The 20905-nt window shown below is 40.6% G+C and overlaps 1 protein-coding gene and 1 long non-coding RNA gene across 2 annotated transcripts; both read left to right on the forward strand.

Annotated features, from left to right (window-relative positions):
• Positions 1-662: 662 nt before the first annotated feature.
• LOC111231807 (protein sel-1 homolog 3-like) lies at positions 663-16047 on the forward strand. Its single transcript, XM_022759046.1, has 22 exons — positions 663-719; positions 1903-2428; positions 2535-2661; positions 3124-3245; positions 3421-3536; positions 3828-3877; positions 4001-4124; positions 4224-4362; positions 4731-4936; positions 5045-5224; positions 7543-7665; positions 7835-7975; positions 8248-8310; positions 8390-8566; positions 8662-8789; positions 9153-9236; positions 9347-9434; positions 9676-9751; positions 9841-9959; positions 10144-10265; positions 11326-11440; positions 15865-16047. Exons 1-22 carry the CDS (start codon positions 663-665, stop codon positions 16045-16047), a joined length of 3066 nt encoding a protein of 1021 aa, XP_022614767.1.
• Positions 11352-12414, forward strand: LOC111231861. The gene is made up of 3 exons (XR_002665519.1): positions 11352-11440; positions 11676-11739; positions 11937-12414. It is a non-coding gene; the product is annotated as an uncharacterized LOC111231861 (long non-coding RNA).
• Positions 16048-20905: the final 4858 nt, after the last annotated feature.

The raw sequence follows: 20905 nt of genomic DNA on the forward strand, positions 1-20905 counted from the left end.
CTCAGTATCTCATCTGGAGTTGTAGTTCATGTGTATTTAAGCAGCAGTCACCCTTTATATAGACGAGACCACGTTCATCTACATGTGGTCATCTAAAACAGCCCATCAGCATCACTTACTGATGCCTCACTCCCATGACTTTGAAGCATAAACTTTCAGCAGCGCATGGGTAATTAATTTTGGCTGCGCTATCAGGTTGTTTTTCAGATCAGATTTCTTCAAAGTCTTGTGTGGGCATAGGCCAAAGAGGACGCAGGGTAACAGCAAAGCCTTGGGTAGAGCACATCAAATGAAGTTAGACTCTGAGCTTTGATGCATCACTCCCATGGAAAGTTCCCCAACAGAATCAGACATACAAATGATTCAAACAACATTTTGGTCAAACAGCAGAGAACATATAACCGAGCCGTTCAGGTACTGTGCCGTAGGTGGCCCTTTAATGGCAATAAAGAGTTTAACCTGCAGCACCGGAATATCAGGTAATCCTGCGTCTCACAGGGTGTATGCTCACACAGCTGCCACCTGTTTTGACACGGTGCTACGAGGAGTCCAACACTGAGAGAGCCAATACTGTTTCACACATAACTTTATTTATTCATCTGCTGGATTAGAGGTAAACTTGGGGATTACGCATTTGTTTTTATGTTTCAATTCATCTCAGAATGACTGTGTCCCACGCCATCATTTTTGGATATGTCCTCACTGCTGCTGTTATAATGGTAAGAGAACTCTATTACACTTACTATTACACCTGCGATATCACTTATCTGCTGCTATTTTTTGTTATATTTAAATATCTAATTGTACATGTTATATTATTGTATTGTTTATCTTTTTGAAGTACTTGATACTGTCATTTTGCAGTTTTTCTTTCTTTGTACTGTCATTTTGCTGCTGTGACATTGCAAATTTCCCCACTGTGGGACTAATAAAGGAAAAACTTAACTTACTGTGTCCATTGTTGAATGTGTAACTAGCCCATTCATTTATATTATTTTTTTTTTTATTGTTTAAAGCAGCTATAATCAATATTTTTATAACAATGTGAAAGGGGGCTCACATGCCCCTCTCAGAGAATTATCACTGGGATCTACAGCTTCCAGCTTTATGGCGCTGTATAGTGGGTTTCAGCTCATAAAGCTGCTCGCGCAGCAACTTTATTGTAAAGAAAGCTTTATAAACCGATTGCACACTGCCTGCACAGCACCAACCAGCACACACACAGAGTTAGCAGTTAGCTGGTGAACACAGAGTTAAGAGTTTCGAATTTAGCTGCTAAAGAGACAGATACTGGAAACCAACGAGAGCGTAGGGGAGAGTAATGTATGAGGTGGCTAATGTTGCTAACATTGTTCCGGATTTGCAACAAAGTGGCAACCGTTGCTAACACGTTCACAATTTCAATTAAAAAAGGTGATGAAATGTCAATGTTGTGTGCACAAGACAACAAAAGAAGAAAGGTGGGGGAGGGCAGGTGTGTAGTGGGGAGAGGATACTGATGATTACATAGAATACAGCATAGAATGAATAACTTCACTGCATTAAAAGTGAATTACAGGACTCCATCCTTTGATACATTTTATTCAGCCTTAATGCATATGTTATATCCTCCATCTTGTACAGTTAGATACTTTTTGGATCCAAATGTTGTATGTTGGAGGGTCAGGTTTCAACCACCTACTTGTAATTAATTTGATGGCAGCAGCTAATAGGATTTGTAACAAACACACATCAGTCCTCCAGCAGGCCCATGCAGGTTTAAGCAAGTGAACCTCAGATTAAAAATCTGTTCTCTGTCAAACATCTTCATGTTTCCTCTCTCATTAGTTTCAATGTAAAAACTGCTGCCTGTTTATTTATATATGCACTTCATTTTATTCACATATCTTTTACTCCACCCAGGGAGAGTGTGTGTTACAAGCCAGTTCCTCCCAGAGTGCTGAGAGCCTGCATGACAATTTCATAGGGTTTGACTCAGCCCCTGACAAAGTGGTAGATGGCTCAGCGGTCCGTGTGCGGTATCAGTGCTCCCGGCCATGTCAGCTCGCAGTCGAAGTGGTGGCATCCACATTAAGGAAGACAGATTTATTGGTCTTCAGGAGGAAATGGATCAGCAGCACACCCCGAGTCCTCAGGATCCACCAGGTGCTGCTCAGATTGCCTCCGTCCATTTTATATCAACACGACTTTTTTAACAGGAATGATTTGGAGGCTGAAAATGTGACAGTTCGTGCTTGGCTGCACCATCTTAAAGACATCCGCCAACCCGGGACATACCATGGCTCCATGTTGAAGATTTATAAAGTGCTGCAGGTAACACCACCCTCACAGCGTCCAACTAAGCCTCACACTGAGTGCCCTTCATGGTCTGCCTACCTGGTGTGGCAGGTATCCAGAGACAGACTCAGTCAGTGTCCGCATGAGTCAGGTCAGACCTTTAATCACATCTTTTCTTATTTGGTCCATTTTTATCACCAAAACTTTTGAAGGAAACATGGAAATGTTTGTGTGTGTAATGTTTTGCTTGTTCACAGATGTAATAGATGTACTGAAGTTCCCTTTGGCAAGTACTGGTGAGCACTTTGGTGTTGTGCGCAGGTTCCAGCCTTTCATGGACGGAGGCCTGGAGAGAGTCCGTCTTCATGCTGTGACACAGCCCAGGTTGGACTTCACACTTCACACACTGACTTCTCATTTAGTTTCAACCACACAGCATGCAAAAATCTCCGGCAGGGTTTTCCAAATGTGTCAAATAGTTCTGAAAGGCAGGATTTTTAGATGTTACATGTGATTATACTGCCTGAAATGTACAGTATATAATGTCAGTGCTTAGTGTTGGTATCAGCAGATTGAAAGGCCACAGGTCAGCGATTGTTTCCTTTCCAGCACTGGCAGCTGTCACATCACACTCCACTTTTAGTTTAACTTTCACTGTCAATTTAAATGGCTTGACAAGCATCATGAAGCCTCTTCACTAGAGCATATAAGCTTTTTATTTACGGTCAATGAAAAACAGTGAGGTCAGTCATTTTTAGCAGACCGCGCAGCGTTTTAAACTCAACCCTACGCTTCGGTGACCAAGGAAATGATTTGTCAAATCGTGTTTGGTTGCTGTGTTTTCAGCGTCGCCTTATCTGTGTGGATCTACCTACTGGAACGCTGTCACAGGAAGCTCTGTGGGATCATCCATCACCTCGATAGGAAAAATGCATTCGGCTCTGTTCTGATGCAGCTCACAGACACAGGTGGGTCACAGCAGCACACCTGATACCGGTTCAGGGGATTGGATTGAGGTATCACAGGGTGATTGTAAGTGATGATGTGTGTTTTGTGAGACGGTGGAACAGACTTTGTTATGTATTAATAAAGAGCTTTGGATCTCCTGTGGTGAAATATATGACTGTCATATCTCCTGTGTAGGGGACGTCATAATTCAGGCACGTGTGACAACAGGAGAAGATGAAGCTTTCCAAACCAGCATAGCGTTGCCTCTGTGGAAATGGATTAGATTAGACTGCTACATACGAGACTCAAAGGTATGGAACCTCAGTGTGCACCTCTGTGTGGGGGGATAAGGAGCAGAAATTAAAATGTGGCTCGGGGCAACGTCTTATAGTCATCCTCTCTCTTCTGAGTTTCATTTGGTGCTGTGGCTTTGCAGTGTTTGATTTCCTTTTTGAACAGCTGTAAGATCCTGAACTGTGGTGCCTCTCCAGCTGGGAAACTCCAGGCGATTTCGGCGTGTACCGCAATTTGGAGTGGTTCACAGCTGAGCAGGTTTTTTTCTGAGCGTGGAGAGCTCATGCATTATTATGTCTGACTTTCAGGTGCTGTTGTATACAACGTGGGATGATGAAACCCGCAGATATGAATACGAGTAAGACATGTCATGGATTCTGTTTTAAGATCCACGCCATTTATCTGTGAAATAAGCAAAACAAAGTGCAAATAGAACAGGGATGACTGATACGTGCACGGAGTCATGATGAATATCTCACAGATTTCAGGACAGCATCTATTATGATGACACTGATGGATACTTTGTGATTGGAGGAAGCAAATACATGCCAGGGATCCACGGGTATTATGGGCCTATCAAATACCATCGTTTAGGAACTGAAGAGGTGAAGTTCCTGCTCTCTAACAAGACACAAGTCAGACACCGTTGTTTGGATTTATTGCTGTCAACCTCAGTGTGAAATGAAATGTTATTCATATTACAGATAAAAACTCACCTCAACCCCGAGGCAACATTACAGGAGCTGGATAAGACTCATCGCGAGTGTCAGGAAATAAAAAGGTTTACAAAAGCTTTTCTGAGAGAAGTAACTGAGCGTCACCTCTCGTCAACAATCAGCAAAGGTGAAATATTATTCTGACAAGTCCCTTAAAGCCTGCTCTACAGACAGCAACCTCATATAGATCTAATATATGGGGTGTCAATAAAATGACTGCACACCTATTCAGTATGGAAGATCAATGTTGACAGACTGCCTTTTGTGATATATTCCAGATGTCTGTACGCCTCACTTCATTAGACTGTGGGGTCAGTTTGGTGAAAAAATCTGCACACAAACATGGAGCTGGGAGACACCACTTAAACACAGCTCGCTCTTCCATCTCCTGCAAACAAAAGAAGAGGAAGGAGGCAGGTGTTTTAAATAGTTTGCCGTGTTTATCATCTCTTTCTGTACGTACAAGGGATGATTGATACATCTCCTTCTCTGTAGGATCTTTGGGCATGAAGCAGCTCAGGACTGCTTTGTTTAAGGAGGCAGTTGCTACAATGTTCCCTGTGGATCAGGAGCAAATTAAAATCACATCCCAATCAATGTCCCTGCTACAAGTGTCCTCCTGCTTTGGAAATCACAAAGCGTCTCTGTTGCTGGCCTCTGTCCTCCTCTCTGGCCTGGGACACACAGTCGATCAGCAGCAGGTAGTCAACACTTTCCTCTTAACGTAACTGCTGCTTTATCTCTACAGTCTCTATATGAATGTTGTTTCTGTAACCACGGCTGATGATACTGACTCCTGTGTGCTTCAGGCCCATGTCTATAGTTTGATTGGTGCATCAGGCGATGACCGTTTTGCCCTGATGCATGCAGGGTACAAACACACACAAGGAATTGATGGCTTCCCTAAAGACCTGGACATGGCTTACAGCTACTATTCTAATGCTGGGGCCCAGAGCAGCACTGACAGTTCCAACATACATGACACTGAGGTATGTTTAAATGACTGAACTCACTGAAAAATGTATTATGATTTTTAGCCATGCTAGCAGTATGGTCAGTCCACCACTGTGGTCCAAGTGTCTGTACAGAAAACAAAATTCTGTTTGTCTCTATACTGTAGTTTATAACCAGATACCTGCGAGACTAATGACATCATCATCATCAGCCTTAGCTGTACTTTGTGTTTTGTGCTAATTAGCAAAATACCATGCTAACACACTAAACTAAGATTAACATTAGCATGTTAGCTTTGTCAGTGTGGGTACATTAGCATGCCAACAGTAGCACTTAGCTCTACTGCTGTGTAAAAGTGCAGCCTCACAGAGCTGCTAGCATGGTTAGACTGACGATGTGTTCATGCAGCATTGGAATAATCGGGAAAACTAGCTTGAAAATTTTGGTACATGACTTGCAGCGTTGTTGACGTCATATACGCAGAAACATGGCAGATGAAAGTAAATGTTTGGTTGATGATGACAATCTTTAGATTAATGGTGCAAATTCATGTATTGCATATCAAGTTTTGCTAGCATTTCATTTGTGAAGAAATGAATAAAATGGTAAGTGGACTGCACTTATAAAGCGCTTTTCTAGCCTTGTTGAGCACTCAAAGTGCTTTACAGTGAAAGCCACATTCACACAGCACACTTTCTTCATTCCTATCACACACACTCACACACTAACAATATGTCAGGGCCAATTTGGGGTTGAGTATCTTGCCCAAGCACACTCCAACATGCGGACTGGAGGAGCTATAGGAATCAAATCACTGACCTTCTGATTAGCTCTGGGAGCTCTATCTCCATGTTGTACCTGTTAGTTGATGTCCACATAGAGTGAGCTACATCAGTTAGAATTATTAGCAGCAACACAAATACTGGAAACAACTGTCAACATGTTGATTTAATGCTCTGAGCAATAAAATAGAGCACACCTTCTTAGCGTCCATGTTGCTTCCATATTCTGACTTAAAAGCACATGAACACACCAGAGATGGGAAATGGGACCATCCGAGGAGCATGTGAATGCAGCGTTAATCGTGTTCAGTAAAAGCAAACAGGATGCAGTATGTTAATTATTGAGTTTTCAAGGTGCTGGTAGTTGAATTAAACATTCTCTCTTTTAATTCTAGAAGGTGAGTTTCCTGTTTATCAGATGGTCAAAATATATACACTAGTGTAGAGCACAAACAGCATAAACAGACATAAGGGTAACACATAGACTTCAAGATGCACATAGGCACACATACAAACACACACTGTACACACGGGACAACAGTGATACAAAGGTGGCCGTCTCCAAAATGTGATGAATAGTGTTTGTTAGCCAGTTGGATCAGAGTCGTACAGGGAGAATAATTGGGTCTTACATCTCAATTTAGAAATGTGAATGAGGAAGCTGCCCTGATGTATAGAGGGAGAGCACTCTAAAGATAAAAAGCCCGCTATAGAAATTCTAATTCATATTTATTCTTAGAATATTCAAATAAGCTGCACCTAATGAATAGCCGGTCATGAGGACAACAGACAGACCTCTTTGTTCCAGCTTCAATAGGCAGCCAATGCACTGAGAAAACAGTTGTGGTCAAGTTTATTCCTGGAAATTCTCACTGTGGCATTTTGACCAACTTGGAAACTTTCTGACGGCCAGAGAAGATGACAGCAGAACGATCCATCTGGAGCCAATCTGAAGTCAAGGCCCTGAAAAGCCATTTTATCAGCTTCTTTCTATAAGCACCAGAGTCCTTCAAGACCACGGAATGTTCTGCCAAAGTGAGAACGGTTTTGGTTGTTTCACATGAGAGATTTCTGCCTCTGTTGAGTATCTGAGCTGGTCTGATCTGGGCTGGACTCAGTTGAAATAACAGGATTTAGTTAAATTGAATCACAGTCTGATGACAATCATGGTGTTGTTCGTTTATGTTGCCAGCATTGTCAATCAAATGTTAACATACCACACCCACACAGTCCTGATGAAGCAGGGTTAGTTGAGATTTTGAGTTTTAAAGTTTAAATAGATAAAACCTAACTCTCTAAAGCCATGAATATTTATTGAGAAACTCTGTATACCAAGTTTTCAGGGGTTTAAAGAAAACAACGTTTCTGCATCAGTGACAGATGGAAAGGGTCAAGCGAGTTTTTGTAAAGTTTTTAGTCTGAGACTCTGGAGAGAGAGGCTGGAGATGGAACAGTTGCTTGGTTGTAATAGCACTAGTGATACCAGCAGCAGTTGTATTAGTGGAGCAGTAGAAGGAGCAGTGTTACATATAGTTTAACAGCAGCGGTGCTTCTGTTTGTCTTTTCTACAGCAATACACACCTGAACACATCTATCTAAGCAACCAGAAGGATTTAAACAGCCTGACACATGAGAGCAGTGACGTCTTTCAGTATCTGAAACTCCAAGCAGAGAGGGGAGACGCAGAATCTCAGGTATGTGTGGTATATTTTCACTTTTTGTAAAGATGAAACACACAAATAAAGAGTGTATGAATATGTTTGTATAAAAACCAAGGAAAGAATTAAATACAACTGTTATTTCTCCTTTGTGGTCTATAGACAGTGTCTGTTTTAAAATGAACAAAAACTCTATTATCTTTAGAGACGCCTGGGATTAATGCTTTACTGGGGACAAAATGGAGTCTCAAAAGACATAGAGAGTGCACTGAAGTGGTTTGAGAGAAGTGCTATGCAAATGAAGGATCCCTCAGCGATGTACGACTACTCCATCCTACTGATGAAGGTGCTATAACATTATAAAATTTTATTCTATGATTGAATTGAAGGCTGTGTGTGTGTGTGTGTGTGTGTGTGTGTGTGAGTGTGTGTGGGTGTGTGTGTGTGTGAGTGTGTGTGGGTGTGTGTGTGTGTGAGTGTGTGTGGGTGTGTGTGTGTGTGAGTGTGTGTGGGTGTGTGTGTGTGTGAGTGTGTGTGGGTGTGTGTGTGTGTGTGTGTGTGTGTCTGTGTCTGTGTTATGACAGTTATTGATTCACTGACTGATGTTGATTCCTTCAGGGTGAGGGAGTGAAAAGAAACTTCACCCGAGGTTTTCAGCTGCTGAAGAAAGCTGCAGCGATGGTACGTGTGTAGTAATCAATCTATGTGTTTACAGGACGAGCCTTCACTATGAATACCAGTGTCTCTTTCCCCGCTTTAGGGCTCAATTAATGCCTTGAATGGTTTGGGCTGGTACCATGGGATTGTACTGAACGACCACAGAAATGCAGTGAAATACTTTGAGCAAGCTGCGCTAAATGGGAGCGATGATGGCATGTTTAATCTGGGAGTTTATCATCTCAGTGGGAAAAACCCACACAACCCACAGAGGAACGAGGTCTGAGTCTGACACCTTGTCATAATCTAGTTTCATGACTGATATGTTGTGATTGATTGATCTATGAGCTGATATATTTTTTATATGACCCACAGATGGCTGCATTCCAGCAGTTTCTTAACGCATCTCGCTTCGGTCATGTGGCTGCATCAGTGGAGGCAGCCTGGTACCTTTCGACAGGAAGCCTGAAAGGGGTGTCTCAGGATGTGGAGAGGGCTGTGATGTAAGAGGCTTTCATTAGCTTGGTGAAGAAAGCTTTGTTATGGGCTGTTGCACTGTAGCCTGCAGCTCAGTGGCAACTAATTTCAATGACAGTGGCTAATTCAAGGTCAGCACCTAGTATTTGCATATCTAAAAATAAGAGCAACTGTCACCACGTTATTGTCTGGCATGGAATGATTCTGCTTACCAGTGCTCCCCTGGTATCTTATGAATTTAAAGAAGCTCCTGCTGCAGCTGTGGAGGCTTTTTTTAGAATGACCTCAACAAATCAGAAACTATTTTTAGATCATATTGAAATATTTTCTGTTTATGTTGTGTAAATTATATTCCATAATTCATCACCCATCCTTTACCCTCTGTGCAGAATGCTAAAAAAGGTCTGTGAACAGAACGGACACCTTGGATTTATGATCAGAGAGGCTCTCCAGGCCTACCTCCAGGGTTCTTGGTAGGGACATTATTTTCAATTACTTTTCAATTGTCCTCATTTAATCATTTTCACTGCTCTTTACTATTTGTCCCGGGTTCCTCACATGTGTTTTATTGTGTTGCCAACAGGCAGGAAGCGTTTGTGAAGTACGTTTTGGCAGCTGAAACCGGTCTGGGTTTGGCCCAGAGCAATGCTGCGCACCTGTGTGAAGTACATGTATGTTGTTTTTCTGGTCTTAACTCTTGGTGTGTGCCCTTAAGCAAAAAATGCTGCCTGTTCTTTCAACTGGGAATTTAAGCACAACTCTGAAATCAATGTCATATAATTGAAGGTCTGAAGAGCATTATTCCAGTCACACACTAAAAGAAGAAAACGAAGCCGCAGGGAAATTATTAGCAGCAGATAACATAACATTGCTGCGCTCTCTCTCACACACTGCAATCATTTTCCAATGCAGGAGCTGAATCTCAGTTATGATTGTCAGTGGAGATATCATAACTACTCTATATTAAACTATGATCCCCATCAGTCCGGTGAGTTCCCTTCATTTCATTTCACTTTAACCTCTTCCTCCCCCTGTCACTCTGATCAATAAACAGAAAGTATTTATCTTCTTTTATAGCTCTGCTGAAAATGGGAGACTACTACTACTATTCCTCCAGCACGCAAGAAGACTCATTATCCTTGGTTGGTCAGGCCGTATCGATGTATAGCAGAGCAGCTCTAGCGGGCAGTCCTCAGGTGACAGATTTACTTGGGCTGTAATCTCATCACCCAATGATAAACTTAATTAAACTTCCACAGGCTCAGGCCCACCGCAATAAAAACAACAAACAGAATAATACAGTGTTATTATTTCTAAGTCTTTCTCGGTGAATAACCCATCAGCCTCCTGTTATTATTTTATTTTCACACCGATCCACAGGGAATGTACAACCTGGTCGTTTTGGTTCAACAGGGGCACGTTCTTCCACTGAGTGTCCGTGGACTGTTTAATGTGTCACATCATGATAAGAAGGACGCTGTGGTGGAGAAGATGCTAAAAAGGTGCTTCTTTAAGTTCATAAACTGCCACAATATTACTTGTGATAAATGTTGGAACATATGCAGCAATCCAAAGCTGTTTCATATGATATCATATGATGTGCTTCTTTTATTTTAACAATGTGATGGTTTGATATTTGATACAATGTAGATGCTTTAGGAAGCTTTGTTTTCAAGGAATAGTTTGACATTTTGGGAAATACTAGCAGGTGGAAAAAGCTAGCCTGGCATAATGGGGAAAAAAGGCAAAATGTGTTATTTGAAAGATTTACAAATGCTGGTAGCTGGACTTTGTTGCATTCTGGGCAGAGCCAGGCTACCTGTTTGCCCCTGTTTCCAGTTTTTGTGCTAATCTAAGCTAACTGGCTGCTGGCTCTAGCTTCATATTTACAGTACACTACAAAGTAAGTCTTCTCTTCTAACTGCTGGCAAGAAAGCAAATCATATCATAGTCCTTCAAGTGACAGTCAGTTCTAGCTAATGTTATTGCTAAATACATCAAGGCCCAAGTCTGCTCATTGAAATCATCCTTTCACTTATTTGCTTTCTGTCTGAGAGTTAGATGAGAAGATTGATACCAATCTCATGGTTATCCATTAAGGCACAACCAGCAGCTGGTTAGCTTAGCTTTGTACAAAGACTAGAAAGGTGGAAAATGCTAGCCTGCTGTTTTGGCCTTTGTATAGAATAAACCAAGTAACCAATACATAATGTGTTATTTGTGAGATTTAGAGATACTGATAGCAGTACTTTGTTACCTTTTGGAGAGAGCCAGCTACCTGTTCTTTGCTAAGCTAAGCTAGCCAGCTGCTAGCTGTAGCTTCTTATTTACTGTAGGTACAGACATGATGTAAGCCTTGTCTTCAACTCAAAATGTCACAGTCCTTCAAGGAAACGTCAGTTCTAGCTAACGTTAGCTGTTTTTATTGCTAAATACATGTATTCTGGACCCTGAAGTCTGCTCTTGCGCTTTCTCATTAACCTCTCAGTAAAGTGCTTCCACTGTTATTTCAGCATCATATGCAACACACTTTTCATTTTTTCCATTATTTCTTCTCCTCAGATGTGTGGAGACTGACTCTGAAGACGCAGTAACACCCTGTTCTTTAGCTCTGCTCGGAGTCCAGATGGGAAAAGCCTTGAGGAGGATGACTCAGAACGGTGCACAGCTCCTCTTGGTAAGCACAAGACAATCAGCTCCTACTGTATAAGAGAAAAATTCAATACACTGCAAGCTGTCCTCCTACAATATATTATCCTCCTTTGATAATTTGATCTTCCTTTAATTATTGAAATATCTGAAAATGCAAATCGGACTTTCATCATGAATAAGACATTAAAGCCACTATAGGCTGCTATTTTGAGAAGGAAAATGCACAAATTATTTAAATCATTCTTCTTATTTCTCTATAGGTATATGCATCTCTTCTTTCTGTCTGTGTCCTTACTGTCATTGTGCCATTTCAGAGCTGTCTTGGTAAGTAATGAGTGGTTTTCAAAACTGCACCCACATACATGTACTTGCCACAAGATGGTACAATTTCCCCACATATTGGTTTCCTACCTCTTGCACTGACTTATGCATCAAAAGGAAATATATAATGTAATTGTGTTTGTTTACCATGAAAAGTGTCCTTACCTATTTCCATCCTTCTTATCTGCAAATGAACACAGAACAAAGGGCTCCCAGACGCCGTGTGGTTGAAGTGAGGGCAAGGACGTCATTTGTCAGCCAAGATGGTGTCAACTTGAATAGACAGCAAGATGGCATCATGGGAGGAACCTACAGAGTGGCAGGGAATCTATGGCTTACTATACTGAATGGCGAGCGGTGGTTCAGGCAGACCAGCGATTTGGCTGTGACACTGTCAGGTGTGTGCCTGTGTGCTTTCTGGACCACATTCCTCTATCATCTCCTATGACATACAATACCATCAGAGTGATCCAATAGCCACAGTAAAAGCCCCAGACAGTACATACTGTAAAAGCATACATTTAGCAGATGAGTTAAAGCAGTACTCATGTGACATATTTGTGTGTTGGAGGCATGTGACTCATTTTAAGACAGGAAGGAGAGCAGTGCTCATCAGGACAAGAGTGTGCTGCTTTATTAGAGTTTTGACAATGTTTCCTTAGTAACCATTTTCAATTGTTTTGTTTGTGGAAAATAAAATGATTATCATGCAGTTCATTTAATTAGTGTTGAATCCAAACAGCAGCTTCCATTGTCTTGGGGATGAGGTGCCAAGAAAGAAGAGTTAAGTGTCTGTTATGCAGAAGAGTGAAGTGTCTGTTATGCAAATGTGTAAGTCCAATAAAAATATTACTAAGCTGAATATATCAGTCATTAGTCATTTTAGTTTATTCATAGTCATATCAGTCATTTTCAATCATGTAGGGCTGTTATAACTGACGGAGAAAAACTCTGAAGGCTGTGCATTTAAAAGCAGGGAGATTCAACCTTAGTTATGGATGTGTGGTAGATCTTATGCCGGAAGCTGTGATCTAATAGGTCAGCTATTAAAGCTTGTTCCCAGCCCTATCAGTGATGTGTTGATGATAACTGCCTCACCGGAGACTGGACATGCAACGACAGCGTGCCGGGCACTTGGACATTTTGTCCAAGGCCAGAGCAATGGAATTTAAGAAGTTATTGATTTAGTCTCTGGCTGTGCAGGTGCTGCTGGTCAATACATCAGATAAGACATTATCAGTTTTAGCCATCGTTGTGGGAGACAGGAAGAGGTTTGGCTTTAAGGGATAAGTTACTAGAGCAATGGAAGACACCTCAAACACACCTTTAGAGTCTTTGTTGGGGCATGCCTCTGTGTGGTGCTGTTGGTACTGTGTTCATAAAGATAACATAATGGGCAATATCCTTTGAGGGATTTTGTTTCTATGGCTGCCAGCAAATATGAGAAATAGGCAATGTTACTCAGCTCTTAACAGTTATTTACAGCGCTGGGTGACTGTTGTGATGATGTGCAGTTTATAGCAGTGAGTGTTGTTGCCTGGAATTCATGGAGCTGTCATTAGTTAAATAAGGAGTTTCACAGTGTAAACAACACCATGTGGAGCTCCTTCAGTTTAAAGTGAAGACTATGTATAATTTGGGGATGGACTAATGATCTCCCTCTTCCTTCTTCTATCTCTGTCCCTTATGTCGTCTGTCTCTGTCTCTACCTGTCTCTTTCTTTAAAGAGGCAGGCCGCCAAAACAAAAACATTGCATACTGTTAGACATGCACTGCAGTAATCTGTTTTCTGCAGTTTATGTGCTAGGGTTTTTTTTGTTTACCATGACCATCATGAGTGATACTCTAAAGAAAAACAGCCTATATATCAGCTTAAGATGACTTCACACTGATTTTCAACTTTGAAAAGGAAATATACATTTTAGATACTATAATCTGCGTCAAAAGTTTGTCAGTGAAATTGTACAATAACGCTGATGCTCCTTCTCTTTGAGAAGTACCCCAAAATAAAATAAAAGGAATTTCCAGCACCAAAACTTTTCAGTTCACAGCAAAATGCTAGCAGTTCTGTCAGGCACTGGTGTTTTGAGCTAAATGCTAATCTCAGTATGCTAACATACTCAGAGTGATGTTGCTTGCCAAAAAGTGAGCCCACAATTATCTGATATCTCATTAGTTACTTATCTTTCTTTGGTAGCCTTTCCCTTACTTGGTGAACTGCTCACCCATTCTTTGTCCCACTGTTCACATCTCTGTGGCCTGTTGTTCACTCACTTGATTCTCCATCTTCATGTTCCTCATTTTTACAACCACTTATTTATCAGTTACTAACATTTATAACTGGCAAAAGGGAGACTTATTGTAAAGTGTATAACACATCATCATTTATTAATGAGTTTCAATAAGGCTCCTTTTACCAGTTATAAATGGTAGTAACTCATTAATAAGATTAATGAGTAGTAAGCATTAACTTGATCTTGCCAAATAGTGAGTCTGCATCAATGTATGAAAATTGTGTTATAACTTGTTTATAATTGTTTATTTATGATTTATAAAGTGTTAAAAACAAATTAATAACCTAATTATAAACCATTTATGAATCTTTTATAAGGGCAGTCTTATTGTAAAGTGGTACCGAAAAATCTAACTGCATCTTAATTCTGTCACGTGTTAAAAAATCTTGAGATTCTATTGATAAAGCTTTTTTTCCCCATTGATTCAACTTATAGAGTGAAGTTTGAAACATTCATTCAAGTGATTTTAAATTATGTGGTGGACAGTCGTCATTTCCATTTGATTGTCTAATGGGTTGGTAACTCGCTGATTGATGTGACCTTGAATTGTCGCACTGTACTGTAGCACATTAGTGGACCCTTGATTAGTATTACAATGCAGACAAAATAGCTCAATTGATTTTGTTCATTAAACTCTCCCTGAACCCTCTGGAATATTTGATTACCATATGTGGATAAAAAAAAAAAAGAAAAAGAAAACTGTAGATATTCTTGTTAGGAAAAAAAGCCTAATATTTGATTTGTACATGTTTCAAAGTCCTGTGGTTTCAAACAAACTGGGACCACGTGTTCATGGCATGTGCACACATACACTATTAATCTTCCACAACTTTAGGGAGCAATTTTAGGCACTGTAATTGTTAGTCAAACAGTTTCATGATGATATCTGTAACTATATAATTTCTTCACTTCTTTTCAAAAGGCTGCTGTAATGTGCAATCCATTAAAGCATCCCATTGACATTCCCCTGAGTTTCTAACACCATTAACAAAAAGGCACTGAAACCAACCACTGAGTGCCTTTCCATGTGATACAAGCATGTGCGTGGTGAAACAAGCACACTTGGTAGACCGTGGTTTTGTACCTCAGTTACACCTCGGTGAGGCTTTTGAGGTCCTGCAGTGACTTCTATGAAAGCCGTTTTAAAGGGAGCAATGCACTGGCTTGAGGAACCATGATGGGTGAGTGTGTTTTTTGTGATTCGGTTTCTATATGAGGATACACCCCCCCCAACTGCTTGCCTCATTTTAGTTCTGAATAACTAGAGGCAAGGGCGCTGCATACCGCCCATCTCAGTTGATACATGAATAGAAAGGATGCCCATGAAACCTTGGCTGGATTTTAGAAACCCAGGGAACAACAACCTCTGCTAATGTGATGAAAAGAAATTAAAAATTAAATCATAAATTTAATGAGCAGCTACTGATGTAATACCTGTATAACACAAGTTCATCCCACATGATGAGGCCCGTCTGCTTTGATCATTATATAATGTTAACACTACATCCTCCTGCGGGCATTTGACCATAGAATAATGCCAGTGTTAACCTAACTTCATGTATCCTTCACGACTTGACTCTTACCACATACTAATACACATTTTTTGCAGATCCACTGGATCTAAAGGTAGAGTAAGTTCTGTTGTTCCTACACAGCCAGGCTGGCTCTGTAAATATGATATAAACAAAGTGGCTCAGACCAAGTAACACAACACTATTCCAGCCAATCAGTGACTGTGGAAAAGGGAAAAGAAGAAGAGAGGAGAGGAGATGGGGTAAAGGGGGCAATGGGAGTGAGATGGTAAATCTGGCACATGCAATATATGGATTTGCAGGGGAAGGAGAAGGAGCAGTCTACCCCTGTATCACCATCAAACGGTGTGGAGTTTCGAATGGTGAACAGTGGCGACATTAAGGTGAGTGCACGCAGGAACGTCTACTGGTGGCGCCATGATGACAGCGTGATGACCGGTATACTAATCTCTAAGGAAAGATGCCTGAGGAACAGCAAAAACTGAAAAGGAAGTGCTATGATCGGAGAAGGGCGAGGAGCAATCAGTGAGGCTTTCCAACGATGGAGACTGCCTGTGGATTTATTTGGTTGGATGCATAATTCAAAATGCTTTGCCAGGTAACGTTACCGTCTCTGTTAGCGTAGCTACAAACCTACAGTCCTCTCTTCTGGAACACAAGTTTAGTAAAAACAATCTAAACAGCTAACTCTCTAGTTTTTACTCCGTTGTGTTTGCTGTGTGTGTGCGTGTTGTTTGTTTGATTGTGTTTTATATTGTAAGGTTTGTTTCACATCTACTTCCATGATGTATGAGACGCTCAAGATTCGCTGCTTTGGCAATGCACGTCCGTGAATTTGTGGGGTGGAGCTTCTGAAGGAGCACTTTAGGGAGCGGCGTATTTGTTTTACTGTTGAGTTCAAATGTCAGTAGTCTTTCTGCAACATTGTGTAGTCCACCTTTAACTTACATTCATCTTATGGAGACCCTAACCCTTCCCCTTCCCAACCTTAAATCTACTTCCTGGGGACGCATTGTTGAGTCCGTACAATGTGACTGTGTAAACTGATTCATGTCCCCACAACATGAGTAATACATGCCCACACACAAACACACTTTATTGATTACAGACATTACTGGCCGCAGGCAGCCCTGGGGGCATGCAGCCTGCAAGTCTATCCAATGGCCCCTAGCCTTGGCTGACCAGAGGGTGAGGCCCACGGTGGTCAGGGATGAATCTCATAAAATATGTGTGTGAATGTAATACTTGAATGTGTGTGAATGAATGATAATACAAGGTGAAATAAGACAGGAATGTTATCAGGATTTCTGGTGCCCTGCAGAACAAGTTCTTTTTACACAGTATCAGCAGTTTCAAATGATACAGGCCCAGGGCCCTGATTCAAAGTCTGAGTACCACTTAGTCTAGAAATGTCATCGGCTAATTAAAAGTACTGAATGTTCTCGGCTCACATTCCTGATGCACCGTGCACAGACTGAGTTCATCTGAGCGCACATGAGCATCCCAGTTCTTACGGGAAGCCTTGAGGGGGAAAAATGTGTCACCGCCCACTTTGAAAAAAGTTATGTCAGAGTAACTCATGAGTGATTTTGTCTACACTGACTAAAAGTTGTGATACTTTTATTGCAAAAAACTGGCTGTGTGTACGGTGGTTAGCTGATAGTAATAAAAAGCCATGAGTGTGTGGGGGAAGGCAACTCACCAGGAGTGAGTTGTTTTTGGACTTAGTGGGAGGCTGTTTACTGGAACCAGTTCAGCAGAGCTGCTCAGGTGTTGTTGTTGTTGTTAAAACTTTTTTTTTTTTTTTAATGATTCAGTATTCCTGTTATTTAAATTTCTATTGAATTTAAATGACATAAATGGCATCGCCACTGTGAAACGGTGTGTAAAGAAGAGGTGCACTGAGCAATCAAAAGAAAAATAAATAAATAAATGAAAATCTAACTCACATGTATGAAAGTGAGAAATTCAGCTCACAATAGGGGGGGTGGGGGGGTGGGGGGGGGTGTCCGTGCTCAGTCACTGGTGCTCTGAGCCAAGTTTTCATCAGTCCTTGTAAAGGTCCAAAAAAGCTCCCGAAGGGACCTTCCCATCTTCCATGTTCCCCTTCAGTCTATCAAGCATAGAATCATAAGATGCCGTCTCCACCATGGCATTCATCCAGTCCTTCAGGTCCAGTGATACAGCAACTTTCCAACGTGTTAAGATAATTCTGGAGGCTGTAACCAATCCTACCATAATAACTTCCCTCTTGCTTCCTTTACAAATTTTCCACAGTCTGCCAAGAAACCCAACCATTTCTCCTGTGTGAAATTTGTTTCCAGATCTCTTTGATATAGCAGTTTCACATTGGAGGATTCACCACCTATAAATGAAATTTATGATTTATGAAATTGTGAAGCAGTACAATGTTCCTGCAGCATATTCAGATAGTCCAGGATGTGATTCTCTGTACTGTTACTGAACCCAGATTTTATACAGTTGCTCATTTGTAAATATTTCCAAAACTTTTGTTTACGGTCAAGATTAAATAAAATCATTAAAAATGTACATTGTATTCTATTATTGCATTACTAATTATATTACTATTTTATGTATAATATACGTATATTCCAAATGTTTTTGGCAAATATGAGTGCTTGGGATCTTTTATGTCTATTTAATGCTAAAAATAAATTTTTCCTCAGTGTTATTATTTAGCATTGCTGGTTAATTGGTATTTTTTCACAGATGATATTTTCACACTTCGTGGCAGGAAAAAAGGCTACAGATGTAATTAACATCAGTGATTTTATTATATTTCCCAGGAAGTCATGCCAGTAACCCAGCATACACAACACCAGTACAATGGAACTTGCAGATCTGAATGGAGTGCAGTGATTAATATTGTTATGCTTTGCCTGCTGTGACATTGAAAAGGCCTAAGAACACCACACACACTGCATTCAGAGCTGCTGATGAAGTTTACATATATTTATATTGCAGCTGAAAGAACCTGGCAAATGAAGATCTGACTGTGTCCAACCACAGTCTCTCTGTGTGTCCTCGCTTGTCATTTGGCTGCTGTGGACCTTCACCTGTCAGCAGCCAGTAATTACATACCAGCCTTCCTGCTGCTGTAAAACTATCTGTACTACCGTTAATAATCAGATTAACTTGGCCTAGCAGCAGACTGGTGGCAATGTGCCTTTTAATGTCACCACCACTCTGTTCTTACCTGTGCATTCACATGAAACCATAGCAGAAATGTAACAAGTCCATTTATCTTTAGACGTGTCTGCTGAGCTTCACTATGACCAGCCTGACTTGATAGCACTGCTCTACTGCAGTACTCTGACAGTCCAAGCAGAGGAGTCAAATTCAAAGAGTGCTGTATATCAGATCACTATTTAGTGGACCTTTTGTATTTATACTTTTTGTATGGATCCCTACAAATCCATCTACCCACACAACCATTTTCTCTAATTAGACCCAGAACTGTGTGCATGCTGTATGTGTGTGCTTGATTGACATCACTCTGAGTGCCTTATTTGGTTTGTTGCACCTGTGTGAAGTGAAAGGTACACCTTTGTAATCCCAGCATAGCTCCACCCAGCTATAACCTGAGCAGAGGTCAATCAGTGGAAACACCTGCATGGGCTTAAAGGACCTTTAATAATGCTGTCGTATATTTAGATAGAGAAGATGATGAGAAGATAGAGAGATGTGCAGAACGACACAGAGCTTTGAAAGATTTAGTTACATGTGTAGTGATCTAACATGTTAAAGCTGCTCTAATCAATATTTTAGATTAAATGTTCCATATTTTCTTCTTCTCCTGTGTTTTATTTGAAGTGTTGATCCATAAGAAGATATATTTGTGGTTTTAAGAACCAAAAACCATCTCAGTGTAGTTTTACATCTCCTCTCTCAGGCTTCTCTCTGGAGCTCTAGTAACAACAGGTTGGTGAGCCAATCAGAAGAGAGGAGGCTCTGCACCTCTCTTCTGATTCGCTGACTGTTTTCTTAGTGATCCAATAAAAATATAGCAAATTTCAGGTAAACACTCAGAACACAAAGTTGGATGGTGGCTCCAGGTGGGTGGGGCTTGCTTTGTTGTGACATCACAAAGTTCCAGAAGTCCTGACGGCTGGTTTTAAGGCTCAGTTTCTGAATACAGGCTGTGTGCATTTCTCTGTGGACTGAGGCTTTGATACTTTCACAGTATTAATATAGAACCTAGACCTGATCTATAATCAAACTACACATGACCATCTACCTTTAGACTATATGGAGCTTTAATAATGGCTCAGATAACTATGTGTAATCTGAAGATGGACACTTGTAAAGGCAAACTCACACATAATTATCACCTTACAAAGCTCTATGAAATTCTACGAGGGTAAACAGTATGTTTTAGAGTCATTGTTCATCAGCTGCATTTCCAAAAACAGAGCTAAAAGGAGAATGTATGGTGGATTTACATTATTCAGTTGGACAGAAACACAACATAGAAATGCTGCTGGATGTGTGAATGTGTGCTTAAAAGTTCACCCTAACTTAAATGGTGACAATATGTCAGTGATTTTTTTACAACTTGTTTCCTAACTAAAGTGGCCAAAAAAAATTAAAATAAAAATATCAGATAAAGCTCGTTTGAAAGTCACATACTACATTTTTTGACTTAAATGCATTTTAAGGTAATGAAATGAAATCTGTTCAGCGCACAGTCCTTCAATCTCAGATCTAATCAATCACTAATCAGTTGCTTCTTGGAAAACGTATGGAACAGCATTAGCTGACAGTAACTCCTAGAAATGTGATTGAGTTCTGCCATATCATGTGGGTCGAAACATTAGCTAACCTGCAAAAAGTTCACCACTTGAAGTTGAGCTGTTCTTATGCTTTTGCTGTAAAATGACTGTACTCTGAAACAGTCCATTTACAGCCAGAAAAGTTTTATTGTCCTTGGTTGATAGCGTAGCGATCGATGTGACCTTGAATGCTGGTATTACAGTTTATTGCATGGTGAGTGTAGGATGGTTGCTCGCATGCCCTGAATAATGAATATTTTTTCCAGATCATAATTGTGTCTATATTTTGAGCATTAGAGGTTGTTTTTTAGGTGTTTTTTTTTTTTTTACTATGGGTGAAGTGTGTGTCCAGTTTATGTTGAGGCCAGATAATGGACTTTGCTTTGAAGTAAAATAATCTCCACATACAGTACAGTCATTCTGTCCAGTAATGTGGCAATAAAATCAAATCCAAAAGGAGTTTAAATCGAAAAAACAACTGGACTTGATTATTTGTCTGGGAAGACGTTTCACCTCTCATCCAAGAGGCTTCATCAGTTCATGTACGCAT

This window comes from Seriola dumerili, unplaced genomic scaffold, assembly GCF_002260705.1.
Source record: "Seriola dumerili isolate Sdu_G_001 unplaced genomic scaffold, Sdu_1.0 BDQW01000319.1, whole genome shotgun sequence".
Classification (NCBI taxonomy): Eukaryota; Metazoa; Chordata; class Actinopteri; order Carangiformes; family Carangidae; genus Seriola; species Seriola dumerili.